Source organism: Lytechinus variegatus, chromosome 2 (assembly GCF_018143015.1).
Source record: "Lytechinus variegatus isolate NC3 chromosome 2, Lvar_3.0, whole genome shotgun sequence".
In the NCBI taxonomy this organism is placed as follows: Eukaryota; Metazoa; Echinodermata; class Echinoidea; order Temnopleuroida; family Toxopneustidae; genus Lytechinus; species Lytechinus variegatus.
The window spans coordinates 10,896,129-10,918,968 of record NC_054741.1 but is presented as its reverse complement, the minus strand read 5'-3'; the positions used below and the strand labels follow the sequence as shown (position 1 = coordinate 10,918,968).

Sequence of the window (22,840 nt, the reverse complement as noted above, 5' to 3'; positions counted from 1 at the left end):
ATACAAGGGTTGTAATTAGGCTCATTTTGTCTAATTAGTTTTAACTTTAAACAAAGTGATTTTCATATTCAATCTGGGGAGATGGTGATTTTAATCGTTTCTGCATAAAACCATATTTGTGCAGATGTTGAACATGAATTACTAAATTCAGGTCATAAATTCAAAGTTCAATTAAAAACCCACCTCTTTCAGAATGTTTTATTTAGTCACTCGCGCATAGAGACCTGTAGGTGTTATGCGTATTTAAGGAATGTACTATTATTAATTGAGAAAAGCCCAATAAAAAGTTGACTTATGTAATATCCATATGTCTTTTAAACATAAAAATTGGTTTAAAAAATGGTGATTGTTGCCAATCTGATGTACAAACTAAAATTAATTTTGACCTTGTGAGTAAACAGTACTTCATAACCAACAAGAAAGTACTAGTAGTCTGTCTATAAATGTACATCAGGTACAAGTTTTATTTCAGCACCAGGCTTCTGATATGACAATAAACAGAGTAGAAAATGACCTTAAAATAACCATACATATATAAGTATTTATAATAATCGAAAATTTTCCATAACCAAATAAAGAAATTAGCACACTAATATTTACTATCGGATCATCAGAAGTCCCCACTTGATGTGTATGTGCATAAAATGCAACTGTCTTAAGGAAAAATACAGCGGAACACCAATTTCAAAATGAAGAATTTCAGAAATACCAAATTGTTGTTTACCAAATTGACTGATGAATATATGCCCACTGGTTTTGCGTAGAAGAAAGAAGAAATCTCTTGGAATTACAAAATTAGACCTGCATACTTGATTACTGTTGAGTAATAATAATTATAAAAGTGTTCACTTTAATACGAATAATGCTTGATATAAAATGGCACTAACAAACCCCACCAACAGCCCATATAGAAAAAAACGGCTAGCATAATTTTTCAAACAGCAAAATTGGGGCCTTTACCATGTTGTCATGAAATTAGACCAGCACTCATTTTACAGTCGAGTAATAAAAGAAATGTTCATCTTAATAACAAATGGAAGGGGGGACCTTTGAATGACTTGAATATTTGAGCAGAAAATTTTCACAATCCTTCAATGGTGTAAATCTTCATTTAACCAATAAGAAACCAAACCCTTTGGCCTAAATTCATAGAAGAGGGGTCTAACAGGTCTAAAACCAGCCAGTCTAATCCAAACAAGTTTTTCAAGTACACTATTAGCATAAGCCCAAATAAATGCACCTACAAGTTTCACAATAATGCAATCAGATCAAACATTGTGTCTAAAAAAAACTCCCTCCCAGGAGAGGGCTTAAGTTAAACATCATTTGTGAAATTAGGCCTTAAGTAAAATTATTATATGCCTCGATCTGGCTTTCCATCAAAGGTTTAAAAAACTGATATAAAACAAGGTACACTTTAAAGTAAATGTGAATCAATCAAGGTGCTCATATATAGATCAAGGTTAGAAGGAATGTGTCATTGAACAAACGGATAATTTATATATTACAGAGAAACATACAATGACATTAATTGCAAATGCTGAGAAATATTTCTAAGATGTACAGGGTGATCCAATAAAATCTAAGGCATTGCAGTATTCAAAGATAGATCAAGGTTAGGAGAAATGAGTCATTGAACAGATTATTACACATACAAACATCATGTAATATAATCTAATGACAAGAATATATTTTTCCATGATTTACAGGGTGATGCAAAAAAATCTAAGGTAATGTAGTATTCAAAGTTAAAAGGAATGTGTCTTTGAACAAATGGATAATTAGCACATTACACTATATTCAACATTAACACTTCAGGTGAATGTTTCATAAAGCTGTAAGTTATGAGCGACTTTAAGAATGACTGGTGAGCCTTTCTTAGAAACTAAATCAACAGCAATGTAAGTATGGTGTGTATCACTTCGGGATCACCAGTCGTTCTTAAAGTCGCTCGTAACTTACGAACAGCTTTAAGAAACACCCACCAGAATACAATACATAGATAGAAGTAAATTTAACATAAGATAATGTATATTATGATGAAAAGAAGACACAAAGCCAAGAAATTTTCTCAAGATATACAGGGTGATCCAACTTAAACTAAGGCAGTTCTTCAAGAAAACGAGATGCATACATAGATTGATTCAAGGTGATTGTGCGCACTACTATGATTTTCTTTGGTATGTGTCTCCTACCTTATAAATAAAAGGACTGGTAGTTTTTTTTTTCTCTCTCCCTTCAATCATGCAACCTTAATGTGTTTATTTTATTTTTTTATACCTTCAGTCATCGTTCTTCTTTAACATGACAAGATTTCAGAATTAAGTACAAAATACTTTAGAACTAGCACTGAAAGAAGTTGAGCGAATGAGGAATCAGAATCCTCTAAACCATATTCAACATTAACACTTCAGAATACAATACATAGATAGAAGTGTAATTTTTAAAATAAGATAGTCACTAATTTCACTAATTTGACATTCTCTTTTAGAATACAAATGAAAATTCAAAATGTGGCAAGCTAAGCAAACAAAAGCATATAAATTCAGATATACATGTACTTACATATATATTTTTTGAAATGAATCAGCAAAATCACCCTGATTTTGATATTGCAATGATAATTGAAAAGTAAAAGATTATTCTTACACATAAGAATTTTTCACAAATACCAATGTATTTCAAAATTCCTGCTTACTTTGCAAAACCATTGTAACGAATCAAAGTTTGAATTGTGACTTCCTAAAGTCACTTCATTTCACATTATCAGTACTGTAATTAGGTACCTTCCTAAAAGTCAGAGCCGGGTCTTTACAGCTCCTTTTCAATGCCAATCCCCACTTTTCATCATAGACAGTACTGACTTCAATACCACCCCTGGCATTTCATTCATTTTCTGCATGGCCAGGAAACTTGACTCTTTCATAATTCAATATGGAAAATTAATTTATTGTACTCTAGGGAAGAACATCTGCAATTGGTTCTTTACTTATTCATTTAAAGTAAACCTGAGTTTGATACTAGTTTGAAAGCCAATAGAGAATCAAAATGATGAGCCTATACATTCTTTGGTTGTCATGGCAATGGTTCCAAACAAAATAATCCTTACACCAGGCACTGTGTATCAGTGGCTAAGAGCCAGGGATTTGCATATTTTACAACCACTGTCATCACAGACATTCAGGCTACTTGAGATTACACCATGTACTGTAGCCATGGGCTATGCAGATTACTTGTATTATCGTGTTTCATTCGAGCATTGATTTAGCGCAATTTGCCAAAAGCAGGCATTTAGATGTACCTTTCTTAGTGTACGCGATAAAATAAGTGTAATCATGACACAAAATCTGCTGTAGTCCACAGTTTTGTACCATGGTACAATGGAAACTTTTGAATACAGGCCAATATGTTAAATCAGTATAGTAAATTGCTGATTTGTCTACACGTGCTTTGTCTACTTTCATTATGGCCTCATTCCACAGGCCATTTGGGCTCATTACTAGTTAGCCCAATTACAATTTTTGTCTGATTTCCAGGTTGGCTATACCCATTTCACCTTTTATCCTCTTGATCTAACACCATCTAATCTAAATGGTTAAATGATCTGGTTATGAAAACGTGAAAAATACTTAGTAAATTAAGTCATCTGTGCATCAGACGACCTGAGAATTAGACTATTTGGGTAATAGACCAAGTGTAGTGTAGACCAAACGGTAATTAGCCTAAATTGATAGTAGACCAAATGGGCTTAATGTGGTATGAGAATATGTGAGAAGTATACCGACTGTTCAAGTATTAACTGTTCAGTCACTCTCTGATGACAGGAGCCCTCTATTGTCCGAATCTGATCCAAAGGGCATGTGACTGGAGTCTGCGGCGGATGATGATCTCATTGACTTCGCAAGTCGTGCCTTTAATCTCTTATTGTCTTCTGTAGCACTCTGCCATACAACCTCCAACTGTTCCTCAACTTTCCTACAAGAGTGAATAGTACATTCTTAAGCACCATGAATGTAATTATGATGATTTAAGATGTTCAATGAGGATTCAAAACCAGGGCCCCATCTTACATAGAGTTACGATTGATCCGATCAATCGCAACTATGGACGGCCAGCAACGTCAACATGTATTATGCATGTTTGTTCCAACTATGATGATGTATATTCATGCATTCATTGTTTTCTTGAAAATTCACTGTTTCTCTTTGTTTTCAATGGACATTGTGCCAATCTCCTATACAAAAAATTATGACACTGATGGATTTCCATAGAGTTACGATTGATTGAATCAAGCGCAACTCTTTGTAAGACGGGGCCCAGGTCTTACATAACTGAAGAAAAACTTGAAATATTCAAGATTTCCTCAAAAGAATGACATCAATGGCCCCCTGCCAAAACACCCATGATGACGTGAATATCACTGATTTCATAAGGTGAAATACTTATTTATTCTTTTTTTCATAATTAATGTTAAATATACCTGTCAATTATACAAATATTGTGGCACTTTTAATTTGGTCTCATTTTCGGTTACAAACTAGTCAATACAATTAAATACAAGTCCCTCAACAAAACAAATGTTTTTTCACTGAGATTATCTCATACTCAAAACTGTATTATACTGAAAATTAATCCATTCTACAAACTACCACAAATTAATTTTTCCTATCAAAATGAAACAATAGAGAGAAAAAAAATTAAGCCTGGAATTTGGAAGGGATAAATTAATTTTCTGTATAAAGCAAAAGATCATAAAGATTTGCTATTCATGGTGGTACCAGCAAACAAATCAGGCAATCAACACCAACACAGGAAATACCAGAATGAAATCAACAATGTTTATGTCAATTCCACACAAGGTGACAGAAATTAACAACACATAGTAGATATCATCCATTGTTCACTCAAGCAAAGAATCTAGAAATGTACTCCTATATGCACCTGTGATAGGAATGTGATCACCTCATATTTTACAGGACATTTATTTCACGGATGATTTTGGCTTGAAAATGACTGTGGCTTGTACTAACAATCTTTGAATTAAAAAAAATTAGGTTTTGGGGAGGAACAGAAGTGTAGTTTGAATGCAGCCCTTTGTAGAGTATCAAACCTGAATTGGATTGTACAAAAAATTATCATCATGTTTTACCATAATTGCCCTTTTTAAATGCACTTTTTTCACAGGACATGTTTGCATTTTAAAAGATGTTTTAGTCCTACGATTGTCAAAGACAGTGGCGGACAAAGATCATTTGAACACAACCCTTACTAAACTAAACAACCCTCTAAACTAAACATCTTTGAAAAACATGTTAATATGGTATTCAAAATGTCAAATGAATGCAGCCCTATGAGGTGCAGCACGAACCATGTGCAATATGATGTTGCAATTGACTCAAATCAACTACAAATTTACACTTAATCACAGGATTAGTGATTGACCGATTTGAAATTGAGCATAAGCAATGCCCCACTAGTATATCGAAATTGTATATGTCTAAAGGAAATGAATACTTACTGTTTATCAGCAGCTACTGCGTCTAACGCATCTTGCTTTTCTCTGACAAGCTGACTAAGATGTTTCATTTCTCTCTCATACTGGCTCAATCTTGACGTATGAAGCTCATCTTGGTCTTTCATTCGTCCCATGATGTCATCCATTTTATTACCAGCTCTCAGTTTATACATCTGTAATCATCAAAGATTCATTTATTTATTTTTTTCACTTTTATGTATTTTTATTCACAAAGGGTAGCGTTGCCAGTTGCATAATTACTTTCCACAACATCCCTGTCCTATAACCTATAATTTATTATGATTGAATAGGTAGTCTTTAAATAATCAAGAGCACAAAATAATCTATATTCCATTAAAAGCAATTAACAACCGACTTTTTCTTTGATCAAAACTATAAGTAATATTAATAGCACCACCTCAAGACCAAACTACTCTAATTTGGCCAGGTTCCTCACCCATAATGCAATATTCTAAGCAGTGACTTTCAAGCAATGCGTGTATCAGGGAGTTTTGCTTGATTATTCAGTTGCATTCTAGCTAAATGCTTTTTTGCAACAACCTTTTTTGGGGGGACAAATACTTTTGATGTTTTTTGTCCAATTTGCTAATGTTTCTAATTTTTTTTTTCATGATTTTGTTTGTTTGTACCTACCTTAAGTTTCTCTTCCATTCTCCCAATAGCAACGTTACCCGCTATCATCTTGTTGACCGCTCTCTCCTTCTCTTGAGCTTGTGTATGTGCCTAAAAATAATATTTAAATTCAGAATGCAGGATAAATAGAATGGCCTAAATGACCAAATTTTGTTTCTAGGAAATCTTTTCATTGAGTACGTACTGTTGTGTTTTATAAAGCTGTTTGTAAGTTACTGATGATTTTATGCACAACTGGTGACCCTTTCTTGTGCTAATGATATACCCCTATGAAGCTGAATTAGCACATAAGAACATGTTCCAGTTGTGCGTAAAGTAATGCATAACTTTACGAAAAGCTTTTTGAAGGCAACCAGGCCTAATACAATAACACTTTGCCTCAGAGTATTACCATTCCAGCTATTGGTTATGAAATAAGAATTTACTGGCCAATATTCTGAAGACTGAAGTCATGTTTCATTTCACCTCTGGTATTGTGGTTTACTTCATCAGCTCACTTGATACTCATATCATTCTTAACTGTTAGGGGAGGATGAATCAGCTAATTAAAAAATTGGGGAAGATCACAGTAAACATAAGGAACATAAAATGTAAACAGAATTTTCACATTTTTGGCTTCTCATAATTCCAGTAGATTTACACCATGTTCTCAATTAAATCTAGCTATAGAATACAGGACAAATCTCCAAACTTTAGTGGGCCTCCCCTTTATTTAGGACACAAAGAGGGGAATATTAACCATCTTTTTGAATGAATCTCTCTCAGCTGCCGTTTGTTCAGCTATTTCCAGGACTCTATTTAGATGCTGATTGGCTGCCTGCTCTCTGGATTGTGAATGAGACAGCTCTTTCTCTAACATTGTCAGCTTGTGTTGTAAACGTCTGTATGGAAGAAGAAAAAGAAGAAAAAGAGAGGGGGGAGAGAGAGGAAGAGTGGATTAGTGATGAATACAATCAATTGTCTAATCAAAGGTTTGACAAAATAAAAGCCAAAACTGGTTTTTATTTTTCATCTCCAAATGAGGCAAACTATTGTCTTGCAACTTACACATGTACAGGCTAGGTTGATAGAAATCACTTTAATTTACTTACATTTAAATGAAAAAAAAATAAAATAGGGCTTTTTGTGTTATAGAACCCAAATATGTATACTGGTAAACAAACCGACACTTTTCACTGACCTTTAATGGACACATAACTGAGTGCTAAGCATACTACATGTATTCAGAGTTCCTATCTGAACCCCCCCCCCCCCCCCCCCGTCTCTATTTAGTCTTTATCATGGAAAATATCCCCCTATTCAATTATGTTCATATCTACTTAAGATTTCAGTTTCTGCAAATTCATTTGAGGACTATTACTTTTGAGCTTTCTGCATTGCCTGTATCTCTCCTTTCAATTGGCTGTTCTCTGCTTGGCAATCAGCTACTCTCATTGCAACACTCTGTTTTTCTGTCTCGACCGCTGTCAATCTGGAAAGAGTGTTCTCCGTCTCGGCTTCCACCTGCCGCTTCATGTCATGCATACTCCTACAAAACAAAACAACACATAACTGATTAACTATTCAGTTTAAAAATATTTCCAGATTGTGTTTGGGGGTTTTTATGATGAAAATTGTGGACATTTCCACTAAAAAAATCACAACTGCATTACAAATTTCATATTAAAGTGATTGGTTAACATTGATTTGACTTATAAAAATCTGAGCTAGGTCACACTTGTCACCTGTGTCTGTAATATGTTACAAAAATGAAGCCCAGAAAAAAATTGCGTTCGAAAATATTTATTTAGTACTTCAAAGACTGAAGTATAAAGTGATTGGAAACACCATCTTAATTTCATCCCATACACTTATGTGTACTATTTAGGCATCTACAAGATGCCTATTTACAAAATCGGGGTTTGCCTTGTAGTTTTAGCTTTTCATTCTCAATAATGGTTGTTTTCAGGGTTTATTTATTCTAATACATGCACTTGTACACATGTTTCATCTCGGTTTGAGAATTTATTAAATCTGCTGCTCATAAAGTTAAACAACACCTTTAACTAAAAAACAGATACACATTTTTTCAGGATGATCAAATATTTGAGGGGTTGGACAGATACTTTATGGGAAAGTGATCATATGAATATAGTGAATATTTGTCATTTATTCTGACTTTAAACAACATTCCTGAACACAAGTGGGTCATGTGGTGTATTGGTTTGAGCACTGGACTTATGATCACAAGGTTGTGATTTCAAATCCCTGTTCGGTCATTGTCTCCACTGTAAGATAAGGCCAGAGGGTCATTTCTGTCACCTGCAAGGTCAGCCTCAATGACTGATGAACTGAGATGTAAAAGTATTTCCTTAGTAATGGGTTACACCAGCTTGGCGTTAAAGAGCAGAAAGTTGTCCTGCCGAGTTCCTACTGAAGTCATAAAAGAAACAGAGACTACCAAAAGAATGCTCTTAATGGCTGGCACAGTAAACAACATAGAAGGCATTTTGTTAATGTCATCATATGGTTGACTGAAAAGTAGATAACTGAATGGTCATATGGGCAAGATCACATTTCATCAGACAAAATCACCTCTTGTATTCTGCAATGGTATCAAGATGCTCCTGAACTGGCATCTGACTCTCTGCCTCTCGAACCGATCTCTCATGCTGGTCCTTGAGGGCGCCATATTTCATCTGTAGCTCCGAAAGCTCACCCTCCATGCTATTCTTCTCTGATTCTACCATGGCGAGGCGTTTTGTCAGTCTTATTGCTTGATTTGTAAATGGAAAAAAAAACAACATATTGTTTATCATTGAAGGATGGAAAAGACATAAATGTGGCAAAGTACTTTAGGGTAGGCAAATCTCATTAAATGATACTTAGTAGTGAGCATCCAATTAGCAATGATGTACCACTTATGAATTAGAGTTTATATTTAATTTCTAGCCAAGATAAGATTGAGGCATTTCGAAAAGAAAAGTAAAATTTTAAAGATTATCTCATGGTCCTGGAAAATTCATTGTTCAGATGGATGTATTCAGTCTTCTTGAATAGATCTGACATTCTTCTCGGTTTTGATTGGCTGAGTACAGGTGATAAATACTATTGTAACTGTCAGATAATTGTCAGTGTTTGCATTCTAGCTTCATCTTGTTGCTTGAGTGGTATACATTCATTTGGTCTATAAGCATTTGGTCTTCTTCTCAGATAGTCTAATATCACAAGGCCAACGAATCGACATGGTCTATCAATTTGATCTAATTGTGGTTTGGTCTACAGTACACTTGATCTAATACCCATTTAGTCTAATTATTATTCAGTCTAATGCCCAGATGGTTTAATTTCCACTTCATCTACTAATAATTTCACACTTTTTCAGATGAAAATTTGATTCATAGATAATTCATCCAATCCAACAGACTAAGTGGTGATACAGGGGTGTTGTAAAATATATTTGCAACACATCTCAGATGAAAATTTAAAAGTGATAGATCAATTTTAGCCAAAGTGAATCAATTCATATTTGTTGATGCAAGAATCAGACCAGCAATCAATTGCAAATTTTCAATAAAATACAGTTTCAACTGATTTTGGGACCTAAAATTGAATGGAAAACAATTGATGGTTTCTTGCAACACTCCATATCCGATATCACACAAAACGAGTGTAGCCTAACTGGAAATAAGACTAAATGGGCTAAGTGGTAATTAGACCAAATGGTAATAGTAGACAAAAAGGTTCCACATGGACGAGGATCAGACCATGTGGGATGAGACCAAATGGAAAGTAGACAAAGTGGGTGTAGACTAATCTGCAATTTAACGCCTGAGTAACAGCTATTTGCTTTTTTTGTATTGTACTCACTTTCCTGAGCATGTTTCCTCTGTTGATCATGGAGTTTCTTTTGTTGAAGGTCCATTTGTTCTAGGACCACTTGATTCTCTTCCAGGACCAGTCTAGCTTGTTCTTCAATATCATTCAACCTGGAACAAAAGAAGGGGAAAGTGTTGCTCTTAGTAGTAAAAGTACAAGTGGCAGCAAGGAATGATAGTAGTAGTAGCAGCAGTAGTAGTAGTAGTAGTAGTAGTAGTAGTAGTAGTAGTAGTAGTAGTAGTAGTAGTAGTAGTAGTAACAGCAGCAGTAGTAGTAGTAGTAGTAGTAGTAGTAGTAGTAGTAGTAGTAGTAGTAGTAGTAGTAGTAGTAGTAGTAGTAGTAGTAGTAGTAGTAGTAGTAGTAGTAGTAGTAGTAGTAGTAGTAGTAGTAGTAGTAGTAGTAGTAGTAGTAGTAGTAGTAGTAGTAGTAGTAGTAGTAGTAGTAGTAGTAGTAGTAGTAGTAGTAGTAGTAGTAGTAGTAGTAGTAGTAGTAGTAGTAGTAGTAGTAGTAACAGCAGCAGCAGAAGTAATAGTAGTAGTAGTAGTAGTAGTAGAAGTAGTAGTAGTAGTAGTAGTAGTAGTAGTAGTAGTAGTAGTAGTAGTAGTAGTAGTAGTAGTAGTAGTAGTAGTAGTAGTAGTAGTAGTAGTAGTAGTAGCAGTAGCAGTAGCAGTAGCAGTAGCAGTAGCAGTAGCAGTAGCAGTAGCAGTAGCAGTAGTAGTAGTAGTAGTAGTAGTAGTAGTAGTAGTAGTAGTAGTAGTAGTAGTAGTATAGTATTAGAAGCACTTCTAGTTGTCATATAATTAGAGAAATAACAGAGCACACTTACCAGCTCTCTGAATGCCTTGCTTTTGGCCCTGCCCCTCCTCCGGTCTCCTCCAACTTCCGAAGGAGCCTCTGGTTCTCCCTGATCACCTCCTCTGCACTCCTTCTGAGCTCCTCCACCTCCTCCACATTTGCCTGGATCTCCTCCTCCTTCTCCATGAGTTGAGCCTCATAGGCAGTGATGAGAGGAGAGAGGTACTTGGTGTCTGTCAGCCATCTTGGAGTACTTCCTCTGGAAGGTAAGCCAGGGGGATCCCCTTTCTGAGAGAGAAAAAGAGAGACAGAGATAGAATCAGAGATATGAAAACACAAACAGACCAAGGAGAACGAGAGACAGATGAAGATTCTGACAAGCCCCCCCCCAAAAAAAAAAAAAATGGTCATCAAAGTTCTATCAGGGGGGACTATTCAGCACTTCCCCCCCCCCCTCCCTTAGGCTTACTAGTGTGCTCTACTTTTTAACAAAATTAAAAAAAGAACAAGTATTTGCTCAGAGTTGAATAAAAATCTGAGGTTTTCAAATGATTTATGAGATAACTATATATACCTGAGGAGGGGCGTATTTGGCTTGGTATCTACTGAGTTGTATGTTGAGCTTATGGATAACATTTTTTAGATCTTCATTCTCCCGAATCACTGCCTCTGCTTGTTTCTTGAGTTGATTCAAGTACATTCCTGCAATAGAAATAAAGATAATACATGGGTGTATATATCATCTCACTCTTAGCAGCACATTCCAGTGTGCTCTGATATGATTTCATCCGGTTAGCATGCAATCAATATGTTCATTTGTTTTCACCATTCCAAATTTGGTATTACACCATTACATCCTTAACATCAAAATTATTGCATCCATCCTCAGCACCACCATTACCAACATTTACATGTATCAATTACCATCATCATTATTATATCATCAACATCATCATTTTCATCATCATCATAATCATCATCTAACTAGTTATAATAATCATCATCAGCATTATCATCATCATCATCATCTTCATCCTCATCATCACCATTATCATCATCCTCATCGTCATCATCATCACCATCCTCATCATCAACACCATTAACATCATCATTTTCATCATCAGCAGCAGCAGCAGCATCATCATCATCACAATAGTTATAATCATCATCACCATCATCATCATCATCCTCCTCCTCCTCCGCCTCCTCATCATCATTATTATCATCACCATCAACATCACCATCATCATCCATCATCACCCTTCTCCCTCTTCTCCCCTCACCATCATCCTCCTGATTAGACTGGGCCATGTCCTGTAGGTTCATATTCTCGCCCTTGAGTCTTTTATTGGCTTCTTGAAGTGCCCGCTTCTCATCCCTCTGACGCTGGCAAGTATTACTTAACTCCTCCACTTGGGCCTCTAGATCAGCTACCAATGTCAATGAATAAGGCACCGATATTAACACTTAAAGAAATGTGGTTGGATGAACTGTCAGAGGCTTTAGTTGTAGTGGCGGCGGAAGTAGTAGTAGGGTCACATATTGTTGACCCAGGGAAAGTGAGATAACAACCTTACCATGTAAAAAAACTGGTCAAATGTACAGAGTATCACATAATGTCATTTGGTCATAAAACTTGATTCCACTCTAGGAGATGGACAACACCTGTGGCTGAGTAAATTCCTATCTAATATCGTTGTCTACATCCACAATGAAACGTGGCGAGTTTTATCAAGCTGTCATGCCTGAGGGGCGTTTCACAAAGTGCTAAACGCAACCTAAAGTCATGATTAAAGATCTACACGCACATGAAATTTAGCAGGCAATCTTATTGATTAATGCACAGTAGAGTCCGTCCTCCTAAGCATGATCTGACCAATGAGGGGATATATTTTCTGCCACATACAGCTAGAAATTTAAGTGTGGCTCACTTCAATATTTGTGAAACACCCCCCTGAATGATTGAGCCAGCATATGCCACTCTACGTATGACAAGCCGTTTCTCATTTACTCCTATTCTTAAATTGCCTTTTAATAACAAAAAGTATAAAAAATCAAATTATTTATTTGAAGACATCACTTTAAATGTCAACAAAAGGCAATTCTTTATATCAAGAAAAAGGATTCATTGACAAAACACTTTTCCATACATTCATCCGCATACCCTTCTAAAATATGACAGCAACTTTAAATGTAAATAGTATGCAGACTATGACTTACCAACAAGCCCCAAGGATTTATTCATATCTGATCTCCTCCCTCTCTCTTCAACCAATTGTTTGGTGCGTTGATCTAGCGTGTTCATCAGATCGTTCCTCTCCTTCTGAATCAGCTCCAGCTCCGTTTCCAGACGCTCGTTGGTCCGTCTCAGATAATCATCACTGGCCGACTGGTTGAGCGATTCAGCACGGTTCAGATGACTATATATGTCTGCATAAAATTACAGATCAAACATATTGGTTTTTAATGGCTTTCACTTATGCATGCATCTAAACAGACACAAAATGATTGCTACTGATCAATACTATTGATATCATCACCAAATGTTGAGCATAAAAGGTCAAAACCCAGACCCCTTCATCTCAGCCATGCATGTAGAGATATAAGTTGTAACTGTTGATGCATAGAAGTAGAAATAGAATTGTACTTTTAATGCTGCACTTTTGAGTTGGCTTTCTTGTGCCAACAGATTCAGTTATCTCCACAAATTAATGACTAATGACTACTTAAAGTGTGAATTCTCACTTATAGTGTGAATTCTCATATGCAGTGTGCTGTGGAAATATTACTGCATATAACCTTAAAGGGAAATGGATGATATTCTGATAAACCTTGGTTAACTTAGACCACACTTTTATAGAATGCTAGTTGTCAACTCATTCCCAAAGTAAAAAAAATATTCTAATCTTGTAGCTAAAAGTTGAAAAAAAATACCTGGGGTTTTAATTGAGAAGAACTTGAAAATATGAAAAAATAATAAGTTTTATGAATTATTTGGTACATTATCTTTGCCCTTAATATGAAAGAAATGTTATGAAACCCAGCAACCCATAGAAGTGTTGTCTAAAATTAAGTTTAGACCAGGGTTAAACCTAGGTTTAATCATCAAGATACCATAACATGCGTTTAACCATAATTTATGATGAATGCTGGGTAATCAAGCATGCTGGCATGTATAGTGGATCATGTCTATTGAAGGGTGATTCATTCACATACCATTATCTTGAAGAGCTAGAGGAGATGGTGCTGCAGCATACTGATTGTTATCAACTCTCACTTTCTCAATCATCTGTGAAACATATAAATTGAGATATCAACAGGCCAGATATCAAAATTAAACTAAAAAACAGATATATCTTATTTCCTATTTAGGGTGTAAGGTAAAGTAAATCAAATAAAAAAGAAGATTGAAAATCTGTTAAATGCCTGACACAGACAATATTCAAAGAGTGAGATAGTTAATGACAGCATGACCATAGTCTCAGATTTTAGCAAAATGAAAAAATATAAATCCAATTGCCATGCAATACCAAATAAATCATACCCTGCAGGGTAATATTTATATCATATTGGATGGCTTAGAATAAATATTTTATGAGTTAGTGGATACATTGCAAAAATCATAATGAATGCAATATTGGCCTTTACAAGAGGAACCTGTACTGGTCTGGTATCCCATGAAAAAAAGCCATGCAAAATTATTATCTTCTTTTTATAATCATTATTCATTTGACTGTCCAATATTATACAATTAATGCACATTTATGAGTATGTTATGACGATGCAGCACACTCGAGGGTATTTACAATTATGCGAAAGCAAGAGGCGCTTGCGCCGAGTGCTTTTGCATAATATTGTGAATGCCCGAGAGTTGCTCGCATCGTCACTAACATCACGAATCTTAAAATGTGCATTAATTGTTTTATAAAACGGGTCGGCAAAAAGAATTTTTCATGGAAATCTTGTTCAAATCCCTCCAACTTGTGTACGATCGCACAGACGAAGAGATCACAAGACTATCAATTATGACATCACAGGCGTATCTACTATGCGCGCCCAAGGAAGCGCATCAAAATCCTAGCCAGCCTCTTTTACTGAACGCATATCAGTTTTTACGTGCTATTGGAACTAATGCTGCACAAAAATTGCATAGTGCTGCACAAAAAATGCACAGTGCTGCACGAAAAATGCACGACTGGAAGGTTGCGCATAATTAAAGCATGAACACGTGACTTGAATACGCAATCACCATTTGCTACATCCTTGAACCCGTTTTATAAAGCATGATATTGCACAGCACTTTTGTACGTAGGCCTATGGGGATTTGGTGCATCATGCAATAAGCTCTGATATTGCACAGACAAATCAAGCAGGCCAAAATATGCATTTTGATGCACTGCCAAAACACATAACATCCAAAGCACATTGTCTAAGAGAAAAAAATATGTTCATCAAACAATATCCCACATTACTAGTACCAGGTATTTGGACTTTGTTTCTGATCATCCTCTTTGTATGCTTTGTTTGTTATTCTTTTCTTAATGCTATATATCACACAATTGTTTGTGTTCTTGTTAAAACTGATAATTTATCATTTTGTACACAAGACACAGATTATGTCAACACTCACAGGTTCATTAACAGTATTTTTCGATTTGGGTCCTTTAGATGTTTTAGTGCTTCTACTAGAGACCACCTCTGCATTGCCCAGATCTGTTACAATAACAAAAAAAAAATTATTAATTCAAAATCATAGAACTAAAATCATTATCATTACAAAGCTATTCCCAGGGCATGTATAGTGAGGAGATAAAATACATTGTAGATTCTATTGCAAGTCAATTAAAAAATATAACACACTTGTATACAAACTTAAATGATCATGAGAAAAGTTTGCTTTGAACATGGCAATATGGTGGTAATCATTTACCATGTGATTAACATGATAGTAATAATTAACAATGAGCGATTTGGATAAGCAACACAAGGGAATAATTTACTATATTACAGAGGTCTAATTTAATTCAATTAATACAAAAATAAGATCATTTTCAATTTCAAATTAACGTTCAAATGGACTTTCATCATTTCTAGTGGTGATAATACTTATAAAGGCACCCCTCCCACCATAAAATAGTGAGTTAACTTTTAATACAAACCTGGGGCCTATCTTACAAAGAGTTGCGAAAGATTTTACAAAACTCACACTAAGATTGATCTCAAATATTGAGGGATAGGAATTGAGATTAATCTCACTCTGAGCTAAATCTAAGGCAATGCTCCAGATGACAAACCTGGCGACGGTGGTTTTCTTTTCCACGATGGTGTCGGCGAGATGAGATCTGAGAAGTCTTCGGCGGATACTCCGGTAAAATCACTCTCATTGGATAATATAGATGCATGTCGCTCCAGTGGCTGCAAGAAACATAGAAGTATCCCTGTTTAATTCAATTCCCCCTAAATGACCTTTTACCTTGGTCATGTGACCTGACACTCAAGCAGGATGTTCACTAATACTTGAAGACCCATATGTCCAAGTTTCATGAACTAGGTCTATATATACTTTTTAGGTTTTGACATTTCAAAAACTTAACCTTTGGTTAAGATTTTATATTGATACTGCTGCCATCAAAAAGGCAGTGTCTATAGTCTAACTGATTTGCAGGGGAGACAAAAACTATTGAACAATTAATAATTTAAAAAAAACACCGGTCACATGATAAAACTATTTTTTGAACCTAAATGACCTTTGACTTTGACAATGTGACCTAAGCCTTGTGCAAGATGATCAGTGATACTTGATTACCCTTATGTCCATGTTTCATGAACTAGATCATTAAACTTTCATTTATGATGGCAATTCAACAAATACCCCCTACGTGGCCAAAGTTCATTGACCTTCTGAAACTAACGCATGTTGTTCACTCATACTGATTACTCATATGTCCAAGTTTCATGAACTAGATCCATGTACTTCCAAGTTATGATGACATTTCATAAACTTATACTTGGTTAAGATTTCAATGTTAATTCCCCAATATGGTCTAAGTTCATTGGTTCTAAATGACCTTTGACCTGTCATGTGACCGGAAACTCAGGCAGTATTTTTAGTAATACGTGCTCAACCTCATGTTCAAATTTCATGACCTAGGTACACATGCTTTTTAAGTTACGATGATAATTTAAAAACTTAACCTTGGTTAAAATTTTATTGTTGACAACGCCAACTTGTTCACCACCGCCGCCGTCGGAAAAGCGGCATCTAATGTCTCGCTCTGCTATACTGGCGGACAAAAATTATAGCATGAGTTTTAAAAATATGCACTGCAGGAGGTCTTTTATGATCTTAATTCTTATTTCAAATCCAACAATTAAAAAACAAGGGCAACAAAAGTAGTATTACCTCATGCTTTTTGATTGGTTGGGCATATAACCCTTCAGTCTCATTGGGTTTATCCTTTCCTTTCTTCTGTTTCTTCTCCTTCTCTTTCGCTTTTTTCTTTTTCCTCTTGCCAGAATTTCCTCCACCATATTCATCATCCTGCAAATGGCCTCCTGGTGACTGTCTTTGATCACGACCTTCTGAGAGACCTTGTGACTGACTTTCATCATAACCTTGAGAATGGATATCTGCAGCATAACTGGTGCTCGGCAATGTGGATGGATCCCGAGGAGAGGGAACCGGATAAGACCGGTTTGTATCGGTTCCAGTGCGGTCTGTCAACCTGGGCGATTCCTCTTCCCCCGAAATAGGCGGAGTCTCCATCCTAGCTCTATTTGATATAGTGCCTCTTTTCTCATGAGAGAGCATTTCTTGGACATCTTCCACCCGAGCATAACTAAGGAATCAAAATAAAGATTAGTTGGTGACAATACAAATATTCCCAAAATATCAGAAATGAAGCTGGCTTTATTTTACATCTGCCCTTCTGAGTTTTCACTGATTAAGTCTTTCCATGAAATGGGCATTGAATATTTTAACATATGTACATCATAAATGTATTGCAGAGATGCCAACTTTTGGAAATCAGAATTAGGGAGGATTTGCAACTGCCACCAAATTATGTGCGCATAGCGCACATCTCGAGCGCGGAGCGCTCAACCCTTGCGGCCGGGGTCTCTAGATGCTCTCTAGAAATCTGACCCTTATTTTGGGGCATTTCACATGTTTTCAAATAAACATTGTTCCCACTTTTTTAACATAAAAAATATCAAATATGCATTCTTACATGTAAAAAAATTGAGGGGACAAGAGAAGTACCTGTTCAACAATAATAATAATTAATAAGGAGGAATTATCACTATCGGCTTTAGGCAGGTTATGTTCCACTATAAATCCAGTAAAGAAAAGCTCAGCGCTGGTCCCTTGCTTGGTGAAATAAAGTCAACAGGGTACTAGTGGAGCTCGAAGATCTTATCTTCGTAATGTCCGTAGGCCTATGCTGTTTGCTCCGGCTCCCGAACGGTGCTTCCGAATATCATCATGACCTCCGTACTCAACTGAAAGGTCCACGCTGCAAGTTGCGCAAAATGCAAGGTAAATTCCTCTTTCCGACTTCCGAATACACAGGTACTGGAGACTGTATTCAGTCTTATACTTCTGAGACCATTTCTTGGTCTTCTTTTGTTGATTTTCCGCCATTTCGTGTCAATATCAACCCATCAATACGCCAAAATCACACACCGATATTCCACCGCACGACTCGACAAATCCAGTGGCCGTGAGCGCACACGACTCGCGAAGCTAGCCGGGCCTACCGGCCTGGTGCACAGTGGATTCCCGTTGGGCATATCACATGCACCAGCTTTTCGCTGCTCCTTATTTGTCTACCTTTAACACAGAATTTAGTAGCAGCGAACGTAATGGAGTTACTACATGCTAAAGTTAGCAGACGATACATGTCCTTCCAATCCAATTTGATCAATTAAAAAAAATCGTAATTTCGGGAGGATAAGGATGGTAATCGTAAGGGCGGGAGTTGGGATGAATTTTCGGGAGCCTCCCGATTTCATCGGGAGGGTTGGCATCTCTGGACTATTGTTATATATATTAACACCTCACTGTAAACAAGATGGCAAAAAAAAATGAAACGTACCCAGGATCATCATGGTATTCCATCTCTCGTTCCCTCTGACTGATCCCCATATAATCCAGATCTTCCTCCTCATCGTCCTCCTCCTCTTCACTGTCATCATAATCATACATACTGCTTCTTGCCATACTGCTACTCTCAAGATTCCTTTGCTGTTGTTCAGAAGCATCCAGAGCTCCTCCTTCCCTAGGTGTGAAGTCACCTGTTGCCCGCAAGGTACTGTTTGGTGATGGGCTTGCTGTTTATTGAAACAGTACAGTATAAGTACAGTTTCACATTATTATTTTTTTTAATTAACAAATGTATATACTTATTCCCTTCATTAATGCACTTCTTCAATGATACATAAAATTATTACAAAGTAATTGAGTGATAATTAATCAATCAATTTAAAATATTGATTTATGGTATTTATCAATTAATTTATCTTTTTATTTTATCAGTAAGTTATGTAATGAATGCAAAATAATAAATGATTGTACTTAATGAAACAGAAATGAAGATGATGAACTGATGATAAAGATTATGACCATCAATGATATTAAAAACAATGCAATTTCATGACTTTTCTATCTGTAGAGTACATCATTCATAGCAATGTGCTTCAAATCATAGGTATAACAAATAGAAATGGATGATCAATTAAATATGTTTACAAACTTGAAGTTTGGAGGTATATAGATTATATTATGTATGAACGAGCAGCCTTAGTTACCTATTGCTCTGCCTACAAAAGTGGCATCCATAATGGCTGAAGACAAAGCGGATGTTGGTCTACTCTGGTTGGGTGTTGGGCTCCTGGCTGGCTGGGGAGGCTCGGGAGAGCGAGGAACAGCTGCAAAAATGGCCCGAGGGAACAAAGCTGTCCCTATATGGGACTGAGAAGGCAAGACAAGAATCGTTGAAAATCTTCATTTTCCTTAAAGGTCAAGTCCACCCCAGAAAAAGTTGATTTGAATAAATAAAGAAAAATCAAACATGAATAACGCTGAAAAGTTCATCAAAATCGGATGTAAAATAAGAAAGTTATGACATTTTAAAGTTTGGCTTATTATCACAAAACAGTTCCATGCTCAACTCAGTGATGTGCAAATGAGAGAGTCGATGATGTCACTCACTATTTCTTTTGTTTTTTATTGTTTGAATTATACAATATTTCAATTTTTATGAATTTGGCAATTAGGATCCCCTTGCTTGAAACACAAAATGTAAAAATCATGGAACTACATGTTTTATAGGGAGGAATGACACTTTGTTTCACATGACAGTGACAAGAAAATGAAAATATTTCATATTTCATGTAAAAAATACAAAAGAAATAGTGAATGGGTGATGCAATCGGTTCCCTCATTTGCATACCGAACAGGATGAACATCAACTGTTTTGAAAAATTAAGCAAAACAATATATTATAATTTTCTTATTTTACATCCGATTTTGATGAAATTTCAGTGTTATGCTTGTTTGATTTTTATCTTTCTATTCAAATCAGCTCTTTGTTGGGGTGGACTTGTCCTTTAAAATTAAATGATTATTTGATTTACAAATTAGAATATAAATATTGCGGTTCAAAAATAAGCTGCTGATTTCATTTTGCAATGGCCAGAAGAATAGTTATGCCTCCAGTTTGGCTTTTGTCACACTCAGCAATTGTGCAATTATTGGGTCAATTGCGAGCCAGATGATTGAAAACATATGCACTGTTTTGCTTATCCGGCCCATTGACATTGCACAACAGAATAGACCAAAAGCTTTAATCTCTGTACAATACTTGTTCCACTGAACTATGCTAGCTCAACACAACAGTACACAGACTAAACAATGGGATGCCCATGCCATACAGAGAGGGTAATACGAACTAAATTTTCAAAAGGTTGCAATTTACAACCGCTTTAAGCAAAATTTGCAATCGCATGATTTTTTCATGATTATTCCATTATGAAAAGAAAAGAAAATACCGGTACATCAAGTAATTGCGTACCTTGGATCACAGCTTGAAAAAAATTCCAGGGAAAAATGATCACAATCCATATTAAATTAAAACAATTGGTTGTACTTGTAAATTGCCATCTTGAATGGCATCATCATCCTTATAGATGTCTCCACCAGTCACAATTTATTGTGGCGTAACCGGGTCCTGTCGAAGTAGCATTCTGCCATCCTGCAGTCTTAAGAACCCGGTCCCATTTCTCTTCACTCATCTCTTTTAAAGCAAAATCTCTCACGACGTGATACACCTCTCTTCCTCTCATATCTCCCTGAAATATATAATCTTGCACCATATAGCACTCACCTTCAAGAAACCAAATGAAGAGATCTCTTGTACTGCAAGAGTTCTACTTTAATCAGAGCTAACTATTCACAACAGCATGTCACTGCAGCTCTTAGTGAACTGACGTATATGTACTTCTCAAAGTATTAATTTTTTTCAAAGTTTTTTATTTTTTATAAAATATTACCGTCTACAATCTAACTAAGCTACACAACTTGTTACACTACAATCATGATCTCTGTCACTTCGCTGCACTTGTCTTCATCTTGCTATTGTATCGAGTAGTGTCAGTGATAACAAAAACAACTAGGGCTAGGCTGCCAGTTTTTTATCCCTGGGCCTGGTGATCAATTTTGAAAACCAAGTCTCCAAGATCGAAACAATACATTTTTATTGGGAAAGTTTTTTAGTTTTACCAACTGATCACAATAATATTATAAAAAAAAAGCTTCGCTTGGCTTTCCTGTAATTTTGATTTGGACTGAAGTTAGACATCAAAATCATGATCATGCAAACATGCGGCGGCTTACAAACAGGTGAGCTGTGCTGCCGCAGTCACGCAGTGCACTGCCAGTGCCAGGCAGTGGTTCAGTGGTGAACTGAACTAGCCGAGTAGCTCGTCATGCACGACGATCGGCTAGTTCAGTTCATGATCTGCTGTCGTATTCGAGCCCAAGGTCCAGAATTCAGAATCAGAATTATAAGTTGAAAAAATAAATCATGCTATAATACTGAAGATAAATAATCCACAAATAAGTCTTAATTATGAAATTACATTGAACTAAAAAAAATCTACAAGTTACAACTTTCGATCGCATCCTAGAAACACATCAAACGTAGCGTGTGGGACCAAAGAAGAAAATACGGTGTTGCTTAGGAACATGACGCTGTTCAATTGCGCCTGCATTTCTCCTCTGAAATTGAAATATCTCGATATTTTATTTCATGTATAAGAAATTTACATCATAAACAATATTTTGAAATGATTATCATAAAGTTCTCACCAGCGGTTTGTTCTTTTTCTTCTGCTTTTTACCCTTCTTCCCTGCCATTTCAGAATTTTTGCGTCGCAAGATCACAGGAATTCAAAAATTAGTCTCTCTTCAAGAGATCAATCAAGATATTTTTTTTTCACTTCTTTTTTTCCTTCCTGCATTTTTCACTCCTCTTTTCATTCAGACCAAAAATCCAGCTCACTTTTGTTTTCTCTACTGGAGCATACTGCAACAGAGTACAAGTTACAAGAAATGGTCCTAAAAAGCAAAATAACAAAACAGAAAAAAAATAAAAGAACAAAAAAAAAACATAAGAGGACAACGAAAAGAAAAAAAATCAATTTTTCCTCCTCAGGCTTCTTTTTTTTGCACCAAAAGGGTCCATAAATGAGTTAAATCATCAAATTTTTGTCCTATAATATCGTTATTCTAAATAAATGATAGTTTATGTAAGGGTTGGCACGTTTTAAAGGGGAAGTTCACCCTGAGAAAAAGTTTATTGTAAAATAGCAGAAAAAATAATTTAAAAAGTTGCCGAAGGTTTGAGAAAAATTCATCAAATAATTAAAAAGGTATTAGAATTTCAATTATTTGATCTGTGACGTCATATGCGAGCAGCATTCCTACGTAGCGAATGGTAAAAAATCAATGAGATGTAA

The 22,840-nt window shown here is 35.8% G+C and overlaps 1 protein-coding gene across 1 annotated transcript; it reads right to left on the bottom strand.

Annotated features, from left to right (window-relative positions):
* Positions 1 to 432: 432 nt before the first annotated feature.
* Positions 433 to 22,274, bottom strand: LOC121407303 (centrosomal protein of 89 kDa-like). The gene is made up of 18 exons (XM_041598292.1): positions 22,191 to 22,274; positions 19,631 to 19,793; positions 18,919 to 19,153; positions 17,226 to 17,661; positions 16,117 to 16,237; positions 15,453 to 15,535; positions 14,039 to 14,111; positions 13,043 to 13,252; positions 12,106 to 12,252; positions 11,397 to 11,524; positions 10,854 to 11,110; positions 10,019 to 10,137; positions 8,744 to 8,924; positions 7,530 to 7,697; positions 6,909 to 7,050; positions 6,170 to 6,259; positions 5,519 to 5,688; positions 433 to 3,975 (listed from the first exon to the last, which is right to left on the bottom strand). Exons 1-18 carry the CDS (start codon positions 22,236 to 22,238, stop codon positions 3,804 to 3,806), a joined length of 2,943 nt encoding a protein of 980 aa, XP_041454226.1. The 5' UTR covers positions 22,239 to 22,274; the 3' UTR covers positions 433 to 3,803.
* Between the last annotated feature and the right edge of the window lie 566 nt (positions 22,275 to 22,840).